This window comes from Colias philodice, chromosome 8 (assembly GCF_061535455.1).
Source record: "Colias philodice isolate Cphi_HAF_F1 chromosome 8, ilColPhil1 Martin Lab GWU primary, whole genome shotgun sequence".
Taxonomy (NCBI): domain Eukaryota; kingdom Metazoa; phylum Arthropoda; class Insecta; order Lepidoptera; family Pieridae; genus Colias; species Colias philodice.
The window spans coordinates 8,815,281-8,835,634 of NC_143093.1; the positions used below are offsets into that span (position 1 = coordinate 8,815,281).

The following is a 20,354-nucleotide window of genomic DNA, read 5'->3' on the forward strand; positions in this document are numbered from 1 at the left end:
AGAAAATATTACCTAGTTTGAATAATTTTCCACGCAAATGGCACGGAAATATTTATAGACATGCAAATGGTCAGTCAATTTGGTGGTTATTCTTTAGTACCTATGTTGTTTAAAATATATATTCTAGTCAGTGGGTTTCCATAATTTTATTTTCATTGCTATTTAATTTACTAAGTTTTTGGCGTATTGATTAAATAAAATTATTGTTTTTGAACTCAAAGACATAACGTAAAAACATTGAATTAGACAATTTTAAATAAATTATTTTAGTGTTTACCAAAGAGAATATCAAACGTTTTTCTTATGGATGTGTTCTACTGTCTGTGGTACTTACTTGCCTACTCTGCGGACGTAACGTAATCGGCAAATGGCAATCACGGCAATCGCCATCGGCGAATCTGTTGCTGTGTAGTGAACTTCAGTAATCATTTGTGAATTGTGTTTTAATTTGTTAACAGGATATATTATGAAAATTAAGTTGTTGTCTAAGAACAGTTTTGTATCAAATAAGTGCTGATGATCAATGTTATGTATTTACATAGCTATTGAGACGTGATTGTGTAGTGAGTAACGATTTGAGATTGCTTCGAAGCCTTCTGTGTGATAATCGTGTTGTTTTATTATTGCTACGGATATACGATACGGATTTTTGAACAGAAATGCAGGCGATCAAGTGTGTCGTCGTTGGCGATGGGTATGTATAAAGAATACCTAGTTTTATAAAGTTCTCGTTATTGTAACTGACGTCATGTTTATTGAAATCATCATCCCTGTGCTCCTGTGGAGTTCAAGCAATTTATCACGTTGTATTTAAGCTGCCTCCAATATTTTAAAGCTGTCGAGAAGCGTGAGTAGTACGGCTCATAAATAACCTTGTTTTTGTTACGCTTTTTTCTTCAGATAAATTACGATATGAAATCTCTGACGATGACGAGTTGTAAAGAAAATATGTTTAAAACTCAGTATAATGTAGGTATTATAATTTGTTAAAACTTATCAGTGATTGCGCTTATCTTAGAGATAAGATTTGCTATGCTTTCATATGATAATCGACAAGACTTACAACATAACACATTAACCTGTTTTATAATAATTATAATAGTTACCTGTACGATTACACTTGTTAAGAATATAATATTTTATATCTGGTAAAAGTTATACTCTCCACTGCCAGCATTCTCTCTTAAATTAGATTATAATATTTACACAACATTAGATCTCGATATTTAGGAAATCAATATAAAAACTAGTCAGTAAAATTGTTGTGTCATTTATGTTGTTTGAGAAAATTTAATTTATTTTGCAGTTTAAAATATTTTTATTGTTTTAGTAACTAATAAGTCTTTTACAACCCACAATAATCATGTAGATTTGCATAAAATAACCTTCTACATGAATAATTAAGAATAATATTTATAAATGCACTAGCTATCTTCCTTGACCTCATATCTGCAGGTAAACTGTTTTATTAAAGCTCCGTTTGTTAGTTATTAGATGATGTCATGCAACTTTGAACAATCAGTGTTTAATAGAACCCTTTATGCGTGAGAAATGCAGAATTTAAAGTCTTCTCTAAGTTGATTTGTCATCCTGGTTTAGTCTTTGCTCAGGCAAAGTTAAATGGAGATTTATCTTAGTGAGAGACATAAAGTTATCAAGTATGCATCAATAATGATTTTGGAAATTCAGCAAATACTTAAATACCAACATTTTAAATATCTATCATTTTTGTTGAGGCAGCAGTTTTTAGCGGTTTTTATGGAGATAAAACACGAAAACGGGGTAATAGGGCAGAACAACGTCTACTGGGGGTTAAATATTGATACATAACAAAAATCTGAAGTTAAAAATATGAGATCACCTGTATCCTTATTGCAAATAAAGCCCTATGTTTACACCATCATGGTTTTAGTCATAATTTCTAAATATTCTGTTGTAATTTATAACAGCCATGTGTTTAATTGCGGGCAGTAAAAATAATTGATTTGGTACGCTCCGCAACGCGAGTTAGAAAATACAAATAAAAGTTATTTTTGTGAGTCACAGACACTATCGTTTCTAGTGCAAGGTCTTCTATAAATATTTGTTTTGAATTAGGACAAACATTGTTTTGCTATTCCCCTTGCAAATATTAGGTTTCTTGCAATATAAATTTTATGTATTTATATTATAGATATTGCTAATGTTTAATTATCAAGCTGTTAAGTTTATTCGTTTGATGGAACTAAACTTTTGGAATTTGGTTTGAATTGAAAAGTTATTTTTATGTTGGACAGCATCAACAAAGTTATCAAAGATAACTTTAAGCTTTGTAAATATAGCATCGTCTAAAGACCTATAACAATGTTATATAATATATTGATACTTTCAAGATTTAGGTAACATTGTATCTGCTAAAAGTGGTTGATTGAATTTTATCTTTACTTATTATATTTTAGGTGAAACTATAGCATTTGTTGAAAACAAAGAGCATACAAAAAGTTATGCAATTCGCTTCAGCTTTGTTTTAACTAGTTTCCTAGCTTTTGTGAGACTTGAAGGAAACACCTAATGATTTTTTAACCTAATAATTTTTAATTTTCTTTATAAACATTTCAAGATAGTGCAATCTCGAGTATTCTTATATTATAATTTACTTTAATTTCTGACATACGAATTGATTTCCGGTCGGATTAACGATGATGAACTCTGTTTTTAGTTTAAATATTTTTTCTCAACTCTACTTACATACACTACTTTCTCGCGTATTAAATTAAATTTTTATTTTTGTTTTGTATAACTTTGTGTTGTTGGAGAGATTTTATAAGAAATTTCTAGTTAATCGAGTTATTAATGGTCACCAAATAGAGACTGGTCATGTCGATCGACATCGATCTTTGCACATAGAAAGTTGTGTTTGGACGTGAGGAAAAGTGTCCTATAAGGGACAGGCTAAATTTTTTGTAATGGCGATAAGAGAAGCGATTATGGTTACGCTAAAAACCACCCAAATAATCAAAAAACTTAGTCTAAAGTTGTAAGTTATTTTCAAATGAATATCCCAATTTTTTTTTCTGTTGTTCGTCTTTTATAATATTCCACCATATCCATGACAAAGTTCAAAGTTTCGTGAGTAAATCTTTGTAAAATACTATTTTTTATTTTTCTAGATGTTTCTATTGAATTAGAAATCGCGCACCGCTTACGTATGTGTGCTGTATAAATTAGCGAGTATCGGCTCTGAGCTTTTTATCACTGTCTGAGTGAAAGCGACTTGCTTGTTTAGTTTAGAACAAGATTGATAATGTGATAGATTACTTTGAAGTTATATTTGATTGTATAAGCCCATTGTTGAAAAACTATTATTCATTAAGATCAATAGACCTTTTTTTAGTATTGAATGCAAGAAACTTCGAAACTAAAAATGTAATACAAATTAAAGAGATTTTTTTTGAAGTTATATTTGATTGTATGTATAAGCCCATTGTTGAAAAACTATTATTCATTAAGATCAATAGACCTTTTTTTAGTATTGAATGCAAGAAACTTCGAAACTAAAAATGTAATACAAATTAAAGAGATTTTTTTTATATTATTATATTCACTGAAAAAAATTGTTAACCCAAGAATAATCGTCAATTCATCATATATTTAGTTGTATGGAGCATTTAACACAAATTTCACTAGTGATAAGCTGCCAATGGTTACTCATTAAATAAAATGTCGATACTATTATCACTAATGGTTTATGGCTTCCGATAGCAATGTACGTTTCGATCATGTACATTTTTAATGTCATCTACACCAGACATATTAATAGCAAACATCTCTTTACATGCAAAATTTTAAATAAACACTCAAGAGTGTGAGAGAGTATGTACGACTTTGACCAAAAATATCAGCTATCAGCTATGAGCAGTTTTATAACTTTGGTTTTTTGGTAATGAAAGTTTATCCAACAGTTTAAAAGTAAATCAATTTCAATGAACTGATGGTACCCCATGTGACAGATAAGGAGTGCAACGATTTCGCCACCCAGGAGTTAGTTTACACTGGTCATTAGCATTCAATCACGTGCCCGCATCGGACCCGTATCGTCGAGTCGTGACGCTAAATGAGAGTAACGATTTCCCACGTACATGTAATTGTAAATATATTATTAATTGTAAATATATAACACCAAAGTCAGCAAATTGGATAACGTTCAAAGTACGCTATTCAGACGAAGCAATTATAATATGGGCATGTTTATGTTGGCATTTCGTGTTGCCTACTGATCCTCGATATCCAGATAAAGTGGCCAATTTACTTTTATACCTTATTGAAATACATTCCAAACGACAACCTACCCCTATCTGTATACGCTGTATTACTGAGCAAACTATGAAATTAATCTTTCGTAAGTAAATTACGTATGTTCATTAGTATTATTGAAATCCAACAATATGTTTAAAAACCTTTATAGGATATAATAGCGTATTCTGCAAACGCATGGTCTACGAGGTAAAAAAACTTGGATAGCAATATTATAATGCTAGTAGACACGCCCGCTTGTCTGAAAGCCGCTTTTATGGGTAATCACATTACTTGTTGTAATGCTAAACGAATTAGTGGGCTTATTGTGCCGATATCTTTCAATACACGGTGACGCTAGTGCCGAATATATTCTGATATTTATTATTTTAACAACCTGTTTATCATATTTAAAAGCGACACTTTAAATTCAGTTGCTACTCATAGAAACAGGACTCTTAAACTGGGTACGTTTCTATATTCTAAACTCAGCGGCCCCATTCTCAATTAAATAAAGTAGTCAGAAATATCTAATAAAGTTCACTTTTTAGAATCATGAACAGCTTCTTCGAAACTAAATAATGTTCCAAATTCGTTTATATTATAAATGTTATTTAAACCTCTGACGTAGTCATATCTTTGATCTGATTAAGCAACGCATGCTGTTCCCCTTTTGGCTTGGCGGTAGTTATTAATTGATGCAACTGAATACTATGATTAAGTGGCTAACTTGTTATTCCAATTTATTTTTCCCTCTTACATGCCGATTATTATTATTCTAGTAAAATGTAGAAATAACTATACCACCTATAATTATTAGAATAGTCTTTACAGGCTTCAGATAGAATACTCAGATTTTGCATCTCTATTCAGTCAGTCATTATTTCATATTTAAATGAATGGAACTATGCGCTTTGAACACTGATCCAAATTTCCATTTAAAGGCCACCCCGGTCCATACACACTGGTTGGATTGTCGCATTACAAAAAGGGTTTCTCGTTTTGCAGTCTTTTGAAATATCTCAAGACGTGGTCCTTTATTTTAGGTCTATTGTCGTAAATACGATATGGAATCGGAGTTTACAGAGAACTGGTAGTTGTTTGCGTACATTCCGGTATGTTCTGGAACGACCGGTTCCGAGGGGAGCCCGGCAAGGTCATAACTTTACTGTGTGACAATAGAAATGGAATTTCTATGGTAAAGTGGTGAATTCAATACCAATTATAAGAAATACTCAACAGTTGTGATGCTTTTCTTGGATAATTACGTCAGACGTGCTTGAATTTATTATTCTTGGAACTTCTATCGTATTTTATTTTTGGGTTAGGGTGTAATTAGGTCTGTCACGTGAAGATTAACTTGGAAGAATGTAAATAATTACAACATTACAAATTTCATTAAATGTAGGTATATTTTGCAATAATTTCCAAAAAATGTAAGACGATTAATTAGCCCGAATACTTTAAACGCAAGTGCTGACTAACGTCCTTTGAGAATTCCTTAAGGATCGATAGTAAAAGCCGAAGGGCTCTTAAATTTCATTTGAACTCAAAGTTAAGAGTAAAGTGGCTCTCTCAAAGGGTGATTTCCTGTGATGGAACGAGTACGTATGTACATACTGCCGGTTCTAATTCATTACTTGTGAATGGAATCTTTTTTGCCTCAGCCTTATCGGATAAACTTCGAATCACTTTGTACGGATGTTCGAATTTTATCATTATCGACATTTTCATCCCGGACATATTAATTAAGATATAATTAATTCGATTTCCGTTCACAATTATTTTAATTTACATTTGCACCTATTTGAATGGCGGGATTAATTTTTGCAGTCAACAGTATTTTATAATTACAGCGTCCTTATAAATTAAAACTGTAGTTGCAATTAAGAATCCTCCAATTAGGAGGTAGGCCACAAAGCGTGGATCGCTGAGCGTAAAAGGGGGTTTCGGGAACAAGCGGTTTCAACCTGAATGGGAACATTTGCTGGGGACATTTAGCCGAGCGGTACATTTTCCGGTATTCCTTTTTCCCGGCTGCTTCGTTTCCGACCGTTTTGCATGTCATTACGATGCTCCATTATGACGAGTGACGGTCTCAGTTGAATTTGGGTCAACGTTTATGAAGTTTCATATCAGTTGGATCGTATGCATGTTGTGCTGATTTGTTTTAAACAACGGTAGCTCTGCAAGGTATTGTATCAATAGTATTTTCAATTAATTGTCCTCGACTGTCGACACCATTGTCCTACCCAAAAAGAACGTAATGTGTGCTACAAATGTTTTGAAATTATATTATTCAGCCTTTTACAAAGCAAATATTATGCCACATTACCTACAGGCTATAACTACACGTAAATCCTAATAAAAGATCTAATAATAACCTCCATAAAATTTCTGCATAGCGTTGCCAGCGCAACGCGGTGTTGAAACATTTTTAAAAATAAAAATAGACGAAGGACCCTTGCCAGTTGCCACAATCCAGCGAGTAATAACTATTCTGCCCTAGTTCCTGGATACTCTGATGTCGACTACTCATCTGACCTGTTTGCGTCGCTCACAATGCGTCGAGGACCGTGAAGATGCAACTTGCGGATGTAGACAGTTGATTCTTAGTCTGACACGTCCATTGTGTTCATGCTATCCTGGTATCTTGTTACTATTTACCTATTTGTTCACGTCGCACTGCAAGTTTGTTAATATTGCGAAAAGATGTGGTTTATCAAAATTTTATAATACTGCCAAATGACTATCTAATCTGATGTTCAAATCTCGCCTTTTCATGCTTTGTTTGCTATTCTTACAATGGGGCCTTGGATTGCGATCTTCAGCGGTCCTCACTGTGACACTTCTATTGTGTTCGTGATATCCTGATACCGAGATACTATTCCTATCTCCATATCATTAAGTTTGTTCTGTTTGTTCATAATAAAGTTTCTTCGGAAAGTAAAGTTGGTGTTTTAGTTCGTAACTTGTTCTCTTTTAAACGTCTTGACCTAAAAACTATAAGGAACTTTACTAACTAGTTATTTGTTCATTGTGTGATAGACATTCTTAATTTTATGTCTTTTTTTGTTTTGATTCAAAAAGTAAGTTATGTAATTAATAAAACCTGTTCAGCAGTGAACAGATGAATGCTGCTAATGATTTGATTTTATCTGCATTTAAATTGTTAAAGGAATATTGAATGATATTGATGCCGTATTTCTCGTGATTTTCACTACAGCCACAATTCTCTATAACGGGCCTAACCACAGTAGGTATATATTATTTTCAATTTCCTGAAGCTACGTTGTTGCAAAATGTTGCTTTACTTTACTCAGAGTGCTTATTTGATTCCGTTAGTACTGGTTAGGGTCTAATATTATCATACACTTTATATTATATAAATAAAAGCGGTCCGCCCCGGCTTCGCCCGTGGTACATATTTACGTTTTCTCTACATAAGAACCATCCTCGTACTTCAAGGAATATAATAAAAAAAGAATTATCGAAATCGGTTCAGCCGTTCTCGAGTTATGCGCTTACCAACACATTTTGCGATTCATTTTTATTTATATACTAGCGGTCCGCCCCGGCTTCGCCCGTGGTACATATTTACGTTTTCTCTACATAAAAACCATCCTCGTACTTCAAGGAATATAATAAAAAAAGAATTATCAAAATCGGTTCAGCCGTTCTCGAGTTATGCGCTTACCAACACATTTTGCGATTCATTTTTATATATAAGATTATTATATATAAACTAGATCTTTGCAAATACATAGGTACTTACGTAAGTTATAGATCTTTGGCATGTCGGCCAATTATTTATTTATTTAACTATAATAATTATGATATGTACAATGTAAATGTAAATGTGTGTTTGGTACAATTTAAAATCAACATTACGAGTTGTTTATTTTTTGTATTAATACCTTCAGTTTATTAATACTATTATATTTTTTTAACAAAGTATACATAACGTTTCCTCCTTTCGAGACAATATAATAATGCGAATAAAACCTCATCTGACCTTCAAGCGATTCAAGTGTGAATGAATATAAATTCAGAAATGTAAGAAGTGTAGGAAAATTGTGTTTCACCTACGCGTGACCTTTTCTCAATTCGGCAGAACGTAATACACGGTTTGCATTCGTCGGATAAATTGTGCACATTTACAAAAAGACAAGCATACCTTAATGATAATAATATTTAATAATAATATTATAAAGCTGAAGAGTGTGTTTGTTTGTTTGAACGCGCTAATCTCGGGAACTACTGGTCCGATTTGAAAAATTATTTCGCTGTTAGATAGCCCATTTATTGAGGAAGATTATAGGCTATAATATTTACCTATATCATTAGTTACGCTACGACCAACAGGAGTGGAGCCACGGGGGTGAAACCGCGCGGAGCAGCTTGTATTTAATAATATGTAAAGAAAAACTGTTTTTTTTTTGGAAAATAAAACATTCCTATGTTAAGGATTTAAAGTCTATATAAATTCGATCTTTACTGGTAACGGTTTTCTTAAAAAATGTAATGCAAAGTGCGCTTAAATCCAGTTTACCTGCATACTTTAAAACGTTACTTAAATTATGATAAAATATTTATTTTTTCGTAATTTGTATCGTTTTAAATATAGGAAATCGATATCATATACATATTTTGTAATGTGTATAATTTTCACTACAATTCGTTCAGCAATGTAAACTTGAAATATACTTCGGAAATATCTAATTTATAAGTAAAATCGCGTCGGTTTTGGTGTACCTATCGTGTTAAAAATTCTCAGCAAGGAAATTGAGTTAGCAACGGAATGGCTTGATTATTATCGTGCTGAAGAAGAACCTTTTAGAAAATTTCGCTTTTTACAATTTTTTTAGAGAATTGTTGATGCGTGAGTTATGAAATTATGTTGTACCTCTTGGTCATTGGAGGAGGAGGAGATAATTTTGAAGAAAAGTAAAAGTTATTACAAGACGTCGACAGATAGAGATATTTTTTTTAGATTGAGCAATTCGAACCCTACCTAAAAAGTAAAAACTATGCATCGTTTGGTAAAAAAAAGTTACTAAACGTTTTATTTACATTAATCTACGCGCTTACAGTCGTAATGAGCTTCTTTTGTTTACTGTTTATCCTACTGAAGAATCCCATGACCCATATTATAATTTTTAACAGGCCTGAGATTATTTTCTTGTCTTTGATATTAAGATACTACATAATTAAAAAACGTTGTTTGTTAGGGTTCATTAAAATTTTAGTGAATTTTAAAGATTCAAGTAATGAGTAGTCCTTGAAACGTAAATAAATTACCAGTTTCTAATTTATCGATAGCAAAATTATATTATGTAAATGTGAGAGTGCGTTTATTTGTTGCAATAGACCGGTTTACACTTTTTATTTCCCAATAGTTGATATTCATACTGATAGCCGAAAAGCCGCGATTTAAGGCTTCTTATTTTATAATTACTACCATCTTCAATATTTATCAACTACGTATATATTAGTTAGCGTCAAGCTGCATACTATGTGTTAAAGTAAAATGGATTAAGTTACAAGATAATTGTGTTTAATGTTACACTAAGTTATCACAAGTTAACTGGAGACGAGGGCTGATAATTGGCTTATCGTGTTGCACTCTCTGTGCTTATCTCCACTTAATATTCTCAAGTAACTTTAAATGTAAGTTGATGATGCTGCGATAAATTAAATGAACATTTGTTGGGGTTTCGAGAAATGTTTCTATCTAGCACTAAAAAAATGGGACTACTTTCCAGAGTTTCCACTATAATAGACTAGATTTCCGCCTTCCGCTTCACGCGCGTTTAACTACAAAGGAAAACCCGCGTAGTTCCTGTTCCTGTGGGATTTCTGAGATAATAAGTAGCCTATGTCTTATTCTGGGTCTTCAGCTACCTACATACCAAATTTCATTGTAATCGGTTCTATAGTTTTTACGTGAAAGAATAACAAACACTCATCCTCACAAACTTTCGTATTTATTATTTTTTTCGCATTAAGGGGGATGTTTACACGTTGATTTAAATAAGGGTCACCTATTAAAAAGGTTGTAATAGTCTCTTACCTTATACGTTTATATCGTAACCTCATAGAAATATCTGAGTGAATCTCTATACCAGTATGTTTTCAACAGAAATGTCGCTCCTCGTAAAATAAACAAAGGGCTGATGAGATGTTTTGGGCTCATTGGGGCGGTGTGTATACAACTTTATTTTATTTTACATGTTTATTTATTTCAGGCAAAGTATACATAAGATATCTTTATTACGTAAACTGTAATTTATTGGGTTGTTGTCTGGGATAATGCATAGGTAAATTAATGTTTTATAAGAATAAGAACGTCATTACAGAAAACTTTATATAATGTTATATTTATGAGGCGTAAAATGCGACAAAATTAGAGATATTATTAATATAATGTTAAAATACATAATTATAAACAAATATCTTTATTATTACGTGAGTTAACAACATGTTAACAACCTTTTATCACTTAAGAATTTTATATGTTCTCATGTTCTAATATTTGCCTAAGTAAGCACAACGAAGAAAAGCCAAAATGAACAAGGGAGAAAAAATAGGTTACCCATTAGTCATTACACGTAAGTACTGAAGCTCATAGTTGATGATTATAGGCTATTTTACAGTATTTTTTGTAAGTATCAGACTTACAGAGATCGTTTGAATGGCTAATTCGTATTAAGGCTGCAGTCTAGCAAAATTGCGTTTTCAACAAGTTATTTGACAATTTTTTCCCGGCTAATGAAATGATAAACTGAATTTTTTTTTCTTGTTTATCAATAAGTGTTATATACGCAATGCGCGTGAATTTTTTCACATTTATAAAGTTACTTTATGTTACCTTAATCAGGCCTTAAAGATAAGCCTCTTTCCCCCAAAGACATTTCGAGCTAAGTTTGTGCACTCACTACGTTGCAACCGATTACAATTTACACAATCTGATCAGCGCATTATTATCCTTATATAGTCGTTATTAAAAACTGCTGAATACAATTGCCGAAAAACTTATGATTTTCTTAATTAGAACGTTATAAATTCATTAAATTTCCCATTTTTTGCCTTACAAAATCTATTGATAAATACTGCTAAAAGTTATTTTTTCCGTTAATTTATTCGAGTTGGTTGAAGACCAATGAGTATTAATCCTTTACAAAATTTTTTTTTTGAATTTTGATAATTCTTTAAATATTAAAAAAATATTTAAAATAATTAGGAAAAATCCTAGCGAATTTCTTTAGTCGCGCTCCTTGGGCCGGAGCGTTCTGACGTGTGCTCTACGCTCGATTTTCCTTCATACCGAAGTGAAAGTTGCTCTACTTCATTAAATTTAATATTTTTGTTAATTGATTATTTTTATCTTAGTTTTGTGCAAATATTCGTATTTTTAAACATTTGATTTCGATATGGAAAATAAACGAAAAAAATACGCGTGTAACTACTAGAAAAAAAATTATCTTCGAACATAAAGTTAATGAAACCAAATAGATTGCGAAGGTGATTGGCAACAATTTCTTTATTTTACGGGGTGTCAGTAAAGGGATGTATATTTCTTTAAAACTAAAGTAAGCTCATAAATTTTCTTATAGGTAATATAATTTTTTTGAAGTTCCAAAAATGTTTATTTTTCGTTTGAGAAATACGAAATATAATATAAACTTGTATTGAGAACCTGAACTTCCCAAGTTCATCCGGGGAAATCCCCATACGGGGAAAATGATTTTTTTACTCCAAAATTGATCCGAGGTGTTTTAATTTTTTCTTCTAGTCATTTTCAACGTAGCGGCATGTTGTTTGATTATTAATTTTGTAACTTAAATACAGGATGTTGGTTTTATATTCTGATCTTACAGACGCGCTGACAAATTTAGTCCGCCATTTCTAGTTTAGTCTACTAACTCTAAGTACCAATATTAAAACGAATGGATTATCATCACATCATCAAAACTCAGATATAATGGAAGATCACAATAACATAGAAAATTCAGTGGGTGTTGAGAACTAAACAAACAGAAGTAACAGAGACGCGAAGAATAAAAAAAGAGGACGAAAACGATAATTCGTTGATGCTTTCCCTTTTCGACGTATTGTTAGGGTACATCACCAATCTGCAAAAAACAAAACTGATGATTCCCAATTGCTGATTAAAAATGAAAAACAAATAATCGACAACAGTGGTGAAAATTTGCTGATCACAATGAAACATCCTTCAGTGGTAGCAGATTTACTCATTTCAAATGTATCGGTGAACAGCGTAAAGGAGAGGAGGACAGGAAAACATTATGAATGTGGATGGTGGATTGTATACAGGGTGTAATCGATAAGTATGTGCAGGCGATTATGACGTTATTATTGCAGGTATCAAAAAACTTAAAACTGATATCGAAATTACTTTACCTAATGAGCAAAATGACAATAATAACTTTTTAAAAGTATAACGAGAAATATCTAAAAAATTTACTTTATACACTCCCATATATCAAAAAGGGAAAATGGGACTAGTAGAAGTTAAATGTCTAATTCCGGCAAAAGACATGAATGCGGAAGATGCGGTTAAAAAAAAAATTAATATTTGAAATACAATGCAAAAAATAACACTTTTGTCATAGATAAGAATCATGACTATTTTTTCTAAATTCAGGGACAACTAAACGTTGCAGAAGCAGAAGTCTGCTTATTTGCTGTTTGGACTGGAGTGAATAATTCGTTAAAAATAGAATATATAAAAAAGTATGTAACGTTTAGGCAAAATAAAATGATGGACCATTATCAAGATTTTACATAAATTGCCTACTGTCAGAATTGATTGATTCGAGACTTCAGCATTCGATGCCCATCAAGGATCATTCAAGCGATTGAAAAAAAAAGAGATAAATCCATTGCAACCGATAAAGCATCAGAATGCTAGCAAAAGATTTATTAGGTTTATCAATATAAATCTATATATTACACATAATATAATAAATCTGTAGAAGACGCGAAGACTGACATCCGCGCGGACGGAGTCGCGGGCGGAAGCTAGTCAGAAATAATTATCTTTTGTTTTCATTTGCGTATTTTTCTATTTTATAATTTTTTAACACAAACATTACATTTTTTTTATTATATACAAAATTTGTTTATCCGTTTTATTAGTTAAACTGAACAACTTTCACTAAGAAACTTAGGTCGAAAAAAATGTATAGAGTTATGCATTTTGTATGGAAAGCTTATTTTTTTTTTATATTTCGTCCAAATTTCTTTGTAAAAGTTGATCAGTTATATAAAAATGAAGTTGAAGATATCAATAGAAAGTATTTGCAAATTTTGTGTACTGATAAAAAAAAAATCACCCGGTGTAATTTTCACGAAGATTGTTTCAGATTGTCATTTTTGGTACTTATTACGAATATTAAATTATGCATACGAATGATTTAATTTTTAAAAATTAAGTGGAGCAACTTTCCCTTAGTACATTTGTATTATTTACATATAGGATGACAGGATGCATTTGTTTGCACTACTAGACCAAGCCCTTAATTATGAACAGTTTGTGGTTGGTTGTTTCGTTAAAATTAGGGATGTAACGATACATGATTTTGCCGATACGATACCGATACCGATATTTATAGTAATGTATCGGCGATACCGATACCGATACCGATATCGATGGCTTGGTAGAAAAATAAATAGTGAATTATGCATAAAAAGTTACCAACATTTAACAGAGACAACTGTTAATCGTATTCTTTTAAATAAAAATGCCAAATCAAAAAACAACAAAACCATTTATTTTAGTATTATTATTTTACGAAGTCAGTTAAACTTTAAGTAATACACATACAATCAGTACCTAATAAAAGTTTACTATTATTGGTAGAGTTTTTTCAGAAAACAAAGTGCGCACGCGCGGGCGGCCTCCCGCATCGTTCATTGGGCGCAGATTTTTGAATTATTTGATATCAAAAAAATTGGTTGTTTGTAAAGTAGGTTTACGATCGAGATGTTTACGTGATAACATAATGCAGTGGCAGCGCTCGAGATGAAACGGGAGATCGGTCCGTCTCTCTCTCGTTATACCTGCGATCGCGCTCGTGAGGTTTTGGTGTGACACAAGTTTATGAACATGTCACCCGACTAAAACGATTTTAAAAACGTTATCACGTTAAAAATTAAAAAAATTCAAAATTGTTTATTTCTTTCCTTTACATAAACAAATTTGTGATTGGAACACTCCTAGTAAGCAAATAAAATGCTTGTGTCAGGAGGTTCCGCTCTTCCTTAACACTATTACAGAAACAGAAATAAAACAATATGAATGAATACAATGCAAAAACATAAAAGAAAAGAAAGAATTTAATAAAAAAATATCGGTATCGGTTGATTTATTATCGGCGATACCGATATATCGGCTTGCCGATATATCGGCCGATATATCGGTATCGGTATCGGTATCGTTACATCCCTAGTTAAAATGAATATCCAAGATATTATTGACAGATATCGTTTTCGCAATTGGAAATAAGAGTAGGTCCATTTACTTTCATATAGAAATCTATATATTGAATGCAATATAGCACACTGTTGGGGATAAAAACAAATTAAATGTTTATCACATTACAACGTTTTAAAACGTGTGCAAATTGTATGCATCTTAATTGTTTGTAAGTGTAACTCTAAGTTTATTGATTGCAGCTAATTCGTTTTGTACAGTTTACAAGACAAAGGTAAATTAAAACTTCTATTCTCAAGTACAAATTGTAAAGTCACTTGATTGGTCATTAATATTAAAGTGCACTACAGCAATGAATTATGTACGACTAGCTTTCGCCCGCGTCTTCGCCCGCTTTGTCTAAAACCTAGTAAATTGTATACTAAAACTTTTCTCGATAATCTATGAAAAAAAAACGAATCAAAATACTTTGAAAGATCTAAGCGTACAGACGCATAGACGGAAAACGACTTTTTTGTACTATACGTAGATTGTAGTGACTCACATATCAAAATAATTAATTATTCACAGAATCACAAATACTTTCCACTGAAACGTATACTTACGTTTTCGTGGTAACAATAGTGTTTATCTCAAACAATTGTATTCCATTCCAATCAATCACTACTATCAAGTGCGTCGGTTCTTTCCACGCCTCGTTTCATAACACTACTGTCTAATAATAGTGCTACAGTGGTGCATTTACATCAAGCGAATTCTCATTCTAACCCCACTATGTCAAATTCTTTTGGTGTAAACAGGCGTAGAGAATTCTTTCGTTGATCTTAGTGCGTTCGAAAAGATTCTATGCAATGTTCTAATACTGAAAATCATTCAATACTAATTTTCGTTTACACTAAAAGATCGCGAAAGATTGCTCTTGCTCTAGCTAGCTCTATGTTCGTTTAACCCTAGAACCGTACCCATATTAAAATTTCATTAACGGTACCCAGGGGTACAAGTGTACCCCAATGAAAAAAACAAGATTACAAAAAGATTATTAACTTTTATTAAATGTTGACTTATTAAGGTCATCTTAACATTCATTTAGGTCCTAATAATTTAATTTATCATGGCATTTTTATATTTTTTCTACAATTTACACACACTTTACGTTGGTGATCAAAATGTATTAAAAGTTTTCACTTCCTGCACTGTGTGCGGGACTGACGGAATTTTAACGTGGATATTCACAGTTACATCTCAGATTTTGAAACAGCAGTGGTCCCTGCAGTTATTGGTAATTGTTGTCCTAAAATATATCCATTAATTATTTGTAGAGACATTGGCAAAGTTATGTACTGAAATCGTTCTTCTAGGTGAAGTTTTTTATAATAAAAAATTAAAATTTTCTCGTCAGGTTCATATTTTGATGCCTCACCAAGTACCAGCTCTTCTTGTTATTCCACCTCCTACAAAAAATCAAAATTCATCTATCATTTGCCATCAAAAAAATAAAATGAATAACTCAGGTATTCAAATCATGCAGCAAATCATAAATTTGTTGAAAATACAAATTCCTACACTATTTAACAATAACAGTATGTATATAACATGAATGTAAAGTAAACTTATAATTGTACATTAAATTTATCAATAAAAAATATAAAATAAAACGACCAAAAGGCGAAAAAATAAAATAAATGAACCTTAAAATAGTTACGTTCGTAGTACCCAGGGGTACTGGAGTACCCCGACAGGTTCGTACGACGTGTTCTCAATAGCTTGACCACTGATCGAATACGGTATCTACGTGTCTCCTCATCCCCGACAAATACACGAACGCGCAAAAGAAACCGTTGTTTAGAAAAAAAGATATAGAAGATTTTCTGAATTTTTTTTCATTTGTACCCCAGGGTACGGTTCTAGGGTTAATGTAAATGCAGCATAAGATAGAAATATGCTTATCCCTCATCGCTGCAATGCGTTGGAAATTGGAATCTCTCCCACGTGAAGTTAACTAAAATATTAATAATGAGTGCGGTTGTACGCAGTTCCTAAATGTTACACAATGTGTCACCATATGGAGGATACGAATTATGAGGATAATTTGGTTGTTTACAACTGTAAATATAATAATAGCGGCAAACTAGAGTGTCGAATTTAGTTTATATAAAATTATAGTATGAAGAATGTATAGACGAACTAATTATTTTTTAAATTATAATTTGGCGATGTAGAATTGCATTTTGCATCTATCGTATCAACCTGTCCTGATGTTTAATGCCTTCGTATACATGATAAAGTAAAATGAAACATATTTACCCAATACTTGTTTTAAATTATTGTAGACTACCTACAATAATTTGGCAATTGATGCTCCAAAGTTAACCATTGGAAACTTATCTCATCTTTATTGCGGGCCTGAAAACGTTAATGCGTTACCGTTAACTTTAACCGGCTCTAAACCATCACCCAACCAGCACGTCAAGGTAGTAAACTTTAATGAGAAAAGAGCTGAATTTAAATGTAAGCTACCCTCGTGAAACAATTGACCGTTTAATATTGTCGTGATAAATAATTTTATGGCGGAATAAAAGGTAAATTAAAATTAACTTAATAATCGAGATAAAGTTGTTTGTTTAGGATGATATTCAACTCTGTTATCTTCCTTTCTAGTGGTTTCAAGTTGTTGAAATCTATGGGTAGCAAGGTTTTCTACGAAAAGTTGACTAACTTTCCCTAAATAAAAATATGTATATAACAACAATAAAGCCCCATAAAAGATAAAGCAATGACTGACTGGGCAAAAGATATGCTGGCTTGTCTTAAGTGCTATCTCAATAAACGTGATTCTTATTTGTTCCTTATCAACTGCTGCATTTCGTGAACTGTATAAAACCATCTGACTTGAAAATTGCTTTTATTATTTTACCCCACATAATTCTCTGTGCAAAATAACACTTATGAACGCTCTCGACTCTCGAGGCAACGAAGGTGTAGCAAATTTCTTAGGGTAAAAGGGTGAACTAAAGTAAGATATTTTGTAATATGGCCAGACCTATATCTATGTATTATATAGAAAGCAAATATATACAGAACGTACCAAACTAAAAGCGAGCGTGACATAATATAATTATGCCTACCTAAATGGAGTCAAAATTTTAATATAATTAATTTACAAGACTTATGAAATATAATGTTATCTCCAATTTAATCCAGGACCAACAACGATTGCAAGACAAATCGTTAGTAATTACATATTTTTACCTGTCTCGTTTCGATGGCTTGTGATATTGATCTTAGTACGTAGTTAAAATGAATAAAACAATATTTAATGAGGGAATAGTGCACCGTAGCCCGTAGGCCGTAGCCTCGCGATGTCATTAACGTACTGGGTAGAGATTCATTGAATTGCATATCATTATGCTGCGTCATGGCTGCATCAATTAAAACAACGCTTCCTATAACTATGACATAAATTGTATAAAGCAATTAATGCTTGGGTTTTGTACATTTAAATTAATATGGATAGTAAATTGGGTGATGGGTCGCTTAGAAACGTGTGTGACAGATGTTTTGATAGTTTGGGAACGGTAATTTAATGCGACCTACCAGATTACAAATTTACTAGCGGTTTCGATTCCATGAATATTTTCAACCATATGAATTAAGCAAAATAGCCAACTCTCTTTAAGGTTTGTTAAATTCTTCTTTACGTATGTGGATTATTATATTCTTATATATATCTCACGTTTCAAATTTCCTACATGTCTGAGAGTCACGTACATACAAATTAGAGGGCTCAACTTTAAAGATTTAGATCTTCAAAGCATTTGTGGTCAAAGAAGATGGCCGGAATGGTACGTTTAAGATCGCCAATATACAGCAAAGTTGCCCGTTTGTTGTTAATCAGTCTACTCTACTTTATTATTTCGTTATAGTACTTTCAATATTGACATAAAAGTTTTGAAATCAAAGACCTTGACTTTATATTTTGCTGAAAAACGATGACTCACAAAGATGAGCTTTTCATGAAATGTAAAACATAAACTAACTATGCAGATTATTTCTAAGAAAACAGATTTCTAAACAATAAAACTGTATTAGTTATGTATGCGGCTAGAACTGTAAGGTTTAATGGTACAATTGTTCATTACGACCGATTCGGAACAATGGACACCAAAGATTGTTTCCAATAGCAACAATGAGTTAGAAATCGATTGTTAAACCAACCAAATTTTGCTAATCAACTTTTAATTATTGTGGTACTTGTGCCGTCTTGGCCAATAGCGGAATAAGCAATGCTTGTTGTTTCGATGTTTTCATTATGTTATTTTAGAACATCTTATTGTAAGAAAGTTTATCGTTTTGTTATAATTTTGATAGATAGAAATGTTTAACTTTCATTACTGAATCATATTGTAAACAATTGAAGGTTTGTTTACACTTGTGAGTGAATTAAAATGATTAACTTTTATTTATTTACGCTATCTTGCTGGTTTTCCCGACAAATATGTTTACACGATACAAATTTAGAGCGAGCAAGTTTATAGCACATAATAATATTATGTTTTCTTGAAATGATATGAAATATACGTAATATTATGTGTAAATTAACCGCATTTCCTCATAATAGGCGCACGAGAAGTTCATGGGAATCGTCCGCATGACGTATTCGTTACTCACACACTTGACTGACATCGTAATTATATGTGGCTATAGGAAGACATTCCTCATGGCGAGCTACAATGGATTCATTGCGATAACTGGGAATTCTTTCGTCTGTAACGTTATTTATAGCGTGAGGATGGTATGATGGATTCCATGTGAGATTTTGTTGAGCGCGAGAGTTCCTATTGCTCGGATATACTTCATAATGTTGGATGTCTTGTGTCGAACAAATTCCTGAAGGTAGGTGTTTAAATCTATGGAAATGAATCATTAGGCATTGGATTTTAACATACCTTGGTTGTTATTCTATTATAAGGTAAAAATAACAAAACAATGTTTATTTATACATTTTACGTGTGTATTATTCACCAAGCAACGCGGTATGAATATGTTTTTTTTTTATATTGGGTGTATTAAATCTAATTTTCTTCTCATTTGCAAATAGCATAGATATACTAGTTCATCTTACCCATGTGCACTAGGATAAACACTAATTAATGGCATTGTTTCCACCTGGCATCAATTACGTTCGACAAACAATGGAACAAGGGATTACGAATGCACATGCATACGGCCCATTCAGAGTCTGGCTTTATTTCGTACTCGCTGCAGCCAATAGCCATACGTCGGTCTTCAAGTCCAATTCAATCGATCTGTCTACTGGTGTAATTTTGTACAATGGATGTACCTATAGATAGTTTTATTTTCATTTTTCGGATAGGATTTGTATTGGAAGTACCGAAAATGTATGAGAACATGATATGCGTTTGTAATAGGTATTGTATATGTGTATTTTTCTTTCTTGCATACATTTTTCGGGTAGAATTTCTAGAGGATGACGCAAATAGATATGCGTAACTGGCTACGTCAGTGTAAGTACTGATATTATGGTTGATAAAAGCATGACACCCATTTCGTACAAATTCCACTTATTGAGATAAAGACAAGTAGGTGATGATAACATTCTGAG

The 20,354-nt window shown here is 32.2% G+C and overlaps 1 protein-coding gene across 1 annotated transcript in view; it reads left to right on the plus strand.

Annotated features, from left to right (window-relative positions):
* The first annotated feature begins 343 nt into the window (after window positions 1-343).
* The window catches only part of Rac1 (ras-related protein Rac1), a 40,846-nt gene continuing 20,835 nt past the window's right edge, over window positions 344-20,354 (plus strand). Inside the window, exon 1 of the mRNA XM_089698421.1 lies at window positions 344-694. Coding sequence (XP_089554547.1) covers window positions 660-694 — 35 coding nt within the window. The 5' untranslated portion in view covers window positions 344-659. The remainder of the gene's footprint in view (window positions 695-20,354) is intronic.